General features: G+C 38.9%; 1 protein-coding gene across 1 annotated transcript; it reads right to left on the reverse strand.

Moving 5' to 3' along the window:
- Positions 1-1,983: 1,983 nt before the first annotated feature.
- On the reverse strand, positions 1,984-4,041 carry LOC105461392 (RNA-directed DNA polymerase from mobile element jockey-like). The gene has a single exon (XM_011707889.1). It carries the CDS (start codon positions 4,039-4,041, stop codon positions 1,984-1,986), a length of 2,058 nt encoding a protein of 685 aa, XP_011706191.1.
- Between the last annotated feature and the right edge of the window lie 611 nt (positions 4,042-4,652).

Genomic DNA, 4,652 nt, shown 5'->3' on the forward strand with positions numbered 1-4,652 from the left:
GATTTCAATAAATATAAATACTCGTGTAAGTAATCACCGTAGAATTTCGTATCCAAAATGTACCATTTCTTGTAAAGATAAAATTTTTTTTGTTAGTTTTATTATATTAAAATTCCTTGCTTTGGATGTAATCTTGTATTTGGCTTAAAAATGTTATTTGACACATACCTGTCTACAATCCCGAGGTCAATAAGCAATCTTTTTCCAAATAATCAAGAAAACGCATAACAAGATTAACCACGTGCAGGCAAGAAGCCTCTTTGAAGGATCAATTCCATATGGTAATTCATCGCACAAACAATCGCTTTCATCTTCAAATCTAAAAGAAATGTACTTTTAAACGCAATTTTATCAACGAAAAGTAAAAAAAAGAAAACAGTTATTTAATTTATTCTCTTTCCAGTATCGTCAGTCGATTCCATTATCTTTACTTTGCCTGTCAGAAATTAAGCTACGCCTTTTCTCTCCGTGTCTCAATAATGTTATATATACATTTGTAATATGAGTATATTAAATTATTACTTGGACATATAACACTCTTGCTACTTCTGCTACAACAGAAAAATCAAACATGTTAAAAACTATACATGCAAAATTCATGTAAAATCCATGTACAATTTTGTTTTTTGCATTAAGGAAGAATTTTTACAATAATCTTCTACGTTGCATCCATGTCATATTCCAATAATTTTTTCGCAAATATCCATATATGACTTGTTGTTACATGCAATGATGTATCGCCCAATTCTATTCTATAATTAATGAAAGTAAAAGTTATTTCTTTTATATTAATTATCATTTTTAATATATATATTATTCTTGTATATTATTAATGTATTGTATTATATATTAACGTATTCTTATTTTTCTTGTCAATATCCTATATAAATCTAATGTCAATATATTAAATTAATGTAATCATTCAATGTTATTAAGTTTTTCAATAGAAGAATTTGAAAATGTTTATAATAATTTTAAATAAATTTATTTTAAGAAACTATGTATATTCAATACATATACTTATTTAATTTCCCGCGGTGCACAAGTTTCACCTTTTAATACATACACCCTGTATATCACTTTCTGACAGCTGTTTAACCTCTCACCAGACGCAACTAGAGGCTTCTTCTTCTTCTTCTTTTTTTTATTGTGGCGCCTGCTCTCAGTTGAGAGTTAAGTCGGCCAGAGACAGCAGTGTTCGAGATATCTGTACTGTGTGAGAAGTGCGAGATGTAACGAAATGTGAGTTACATAGTCGGTGTGGACAATTCTGAGTCATGTCGAGTGGTCATTGGACGCACAAGCCTAGAGAAAGGGGGTGTAGAGTTGGGGGGGAATTGGAGTAGGAGCCGGGACAGGAGTACGGCCATTTGCAGTCATAAGCGGAAATTCAAATGTATAATTTGCATGCCTTGCAAAAAGACATAATAAGACGGCAGAGCTGAGTAGAAGGTTTTTTGAGTACATCAAAGATGTTTTTTCTACAAAAGGCACCAATGCTGACTTCTGCGATAAAGTTCTTTAAGGAATGGGAGTGTTCTGCGGTTTCAGGACATTCAAATATCACGTGATTGATGTCTTGTGAGGGGTGACCACATGTACAGGTCGGATTGTCAATAATATTTTTCCTATGTAAGCTTTCGTTAAGATTATAGTGATTTGAACGAATTTTCATTGTTATTACTACTGCCTGCCTATCAAGTTTGAAAAAATAGTACCATGGTTTTTTTTGCTTGCAATAAATCTTCTGAAAATACTGTATACCCTTGCTGTTTGCCCAAGAGTTAAGATAGGTGTCGAAACTTATGTCTAGCTTTCTACGAGGAATGGTAAAGAGATCTGCGAGAGAAACTTTGAAGAAGTTGTTCCTACTTTCTTTAATGGCCTTTTTCGCGAGAATGTTTGCCCTCTTATTTCCAGGAATGCCTTTATGAGACGGGACCCAGATAAAACGCACTCGGATCCCATTGCGACTTGCCTCCTCTAGTTTAGCCTTAATGAGCGAATCAGGTAGTTATTGTTGTATAGTATCGCCCCTTTTAGGGCTTGTAAGATGCTTTTTGAGTCAGAAACTATGACTGTATCGTAGACATTATAAACTTTTAACGAGATAACTACATTGTAAATAGCCCATGCTTCTGCCGAAAAGATGGATGCGTAGTGAGGAAGTCTATCCATAAGTTCAATCCCAAGGTGAGGGGAGTGCCACGCCGCGCCAACACACGAGCTCTCATTTATTCTAGATCCGTCCGTGTAAAAGATAGTCGACTGCCCTATAAATTCCCGAAAAGTTTCTAAGAAAAGGGTTCGTGCCAGCTCCGAAGACGAATTGCTCAAGCGAGTTGAGAATTCTTCAGGAGAATATAATATTTCTAGAGAGATAAATATGGACGCGAAGGTGCAGCTGAATTTCGGTAGGATAACCGTATGATGGATTTGCTGTTTGAGGTGATGTAGTTGTCGAAAGATTGAGATTAGAGGGAAGTTACTAGCCACGTAGGAACGCTTAGCGGGGGAGTCGGTTAGGATCATGAGATTTTCAAATCTTTCGACCACCGGATGATCAGTAATCGAAAGAGTTTTAAGCAGGTATTTGTACGCGAGAAGCCTTATTCTGAGTTTAAAGGGGGGTTCCTGTGCTTCAGTAAATAATATGTTGAGGGGTGTAGATATTCGAAGGCCAAGGCAGGTACGAATAGCCGAGTTTTGGGTAATTTGAAGCTTCTGACGCCCTCTCGAGTCGCCAAGGCAAAAGATGTGACATGCGTATTTCATAACACTTCTACACAGGGCCCGATATACGTTGAGGAGCATTTGATGAGGGGATCCCCACCACACCTCTCTAAGGGCAGATAAAACTTGCGAGACCTTGCGTGTTTTATTATTGACGCGCTCCAAATGAAGTTTTCCGGTTAGTCCCGGGTCTAGAGTAACTCCAAGAAATTTAGCTGAGTCAGAAGGATTAATTTTGGTTTCCCTGTCTGAAATTGCAAGACCCGAATAGATTGGTTTTGAGGATCGCGTGAACACCATAAACTGCGTTTTTTCCGGTGAGATTTCAAGTCCCAGTTGAAGTAGGAAGTCTCCCATTCTTTTCAGGGAATGCTGGATAGACTGCGCAGCTAGTTTAGGATTCGATGATGTAGAGTATAAGACTATATCATCTGCAAACTGAATGATTTTGGTCTCAGGATGAATAATCGAGGATATTCTACGGAGATATAAGTTGAACAAGGTAGGAATGAGAACAGCGCCTTGAGGGGTGCCCTTGCGCGAAATCCTCATTGGGTGTAGTGTTCCTTGCATTACAAACTGAACGTTTCTACATGAAATTAGATTTGCTATGAATTTCAAGGTGCAGGGAGGAATGTTGAGAGAAGCTAAATCTTGCAAAAGCAGATTGGGAAGAACGTTGTCAAAGGCAGATTTAATATCGACAAATAGCGCGGCAGTGTGTTTGTGATGCAGAAATCCCGCTTGTACATCCGCGGTCAATATCGTAAAATTATCCAGGCAAGAGCGAAAACTGCGAAAGCCGAATTGGTGTTCAGGAAGCAACACATGATTTTCAATGAGCCATTGCAAACGGTTAAGGAGCATTTTCTCTGTAAGCTTGAGAATACATGAAGTAAGTGCTATGGGGCGGAAGCCCTTACCCTGAGGCTTGGGGATAAGATAGTGAATGTAACCATGTTGATGAAAAGACTCCATGTCTAAACAGAGAATTGATGATGTCAAGAAGTACTGAGGACAAGCCACTGGGAAGGGCGCGGATGAGAGAGTTGTCAATTCTGTCCATTCCGGGACTGGATTTACGTTTGCTAGTGGCAATAGCATTCGTAAATTCTTGAAGAGTGAATGGGTCATCAATCCAAACATGTGGATTATTCGGAACCGCGTCAAAGGACAAAGGGGGAGTAGAACAGGAAGGCATATTTTGTCCATAGCTTCTTTGAGCGGTGAGTCTAGTTCGTCGATGTCAAAGGATGCCAAGGATGCGGGTGGTGTTGTAAGCCGCCTATTGCGAAATCTTTTAATCATAGACCAGACTTCCACAGATGGAGTAAAAGGTCCGGGGGAGGCACAATATTTTCTCCAGCCTTCTCTTTTGGCTTTTCTGAGAACGCGACGAGAATCATTAATTTCATTTTTTAAGAGGTTGTAATTAGCTACTGTGGGGTTATGACGATAAGTGTGGTATGCGGATTTTCTTTTTGTAATGGCATCTGTGCACTCTGTGTTCCACCAGGGCGCGGGTGGGGGGGGAGCCAGTTCGAGTGCCTTTATTATAAGTAAGTAACCCGCTACGATAACGCGGAGGGGGGCTGATTTTATCAACCACATCAAGAATGCTTGTGGTGAACTCGTGATATTTTGCTAATGGGTCATTATCGGGAATTTTTTGCAGCTTTTCAAATAAGGATTTAGTTATTAACAGGAGCTGCTTCTTAATAGATCTCCATTGATCTGGTTTAATACGAAGTTTACATGAAAAAGAGGAAGTACGATCGTATTTCTTGTTAATATTAATGACCATGGGAAAGTGATCACTCCCGCAGAGATCATTGTGAACAGAGCATTCAATTAACGGTGCAATATCCGGAGATGCTATCACTAGATCTATTATTGAAGGAGATTTGGGAGGGGGGGGG

The sequence above is a fragment of the Wasmannia auropunctata genome, unplaced genomic scaffold (assembly GCF_000956235.1).
Source record: "Wasmannia auropunctata unplaced genomic scaffold, wasmannia.A_1.0 LD336101.1, whole genome shotgun sequence".
Lineage (NCBI taxonomy): Eukaryota > Metazoa > Arthropoda > Insecta > Hymenoptera > Formicidae > Wasmannia > Wasmannia auropunctata.

Excerpts from the sequence above, each read along its gene's own strand:
- LOC105461392 (XM_011707889.1), bottom strand. The coding sequence starts at position 4,041 with ATGATTAAAAGATTTCGCAATAGGCGGCTTACAACACCACCCGCATCC.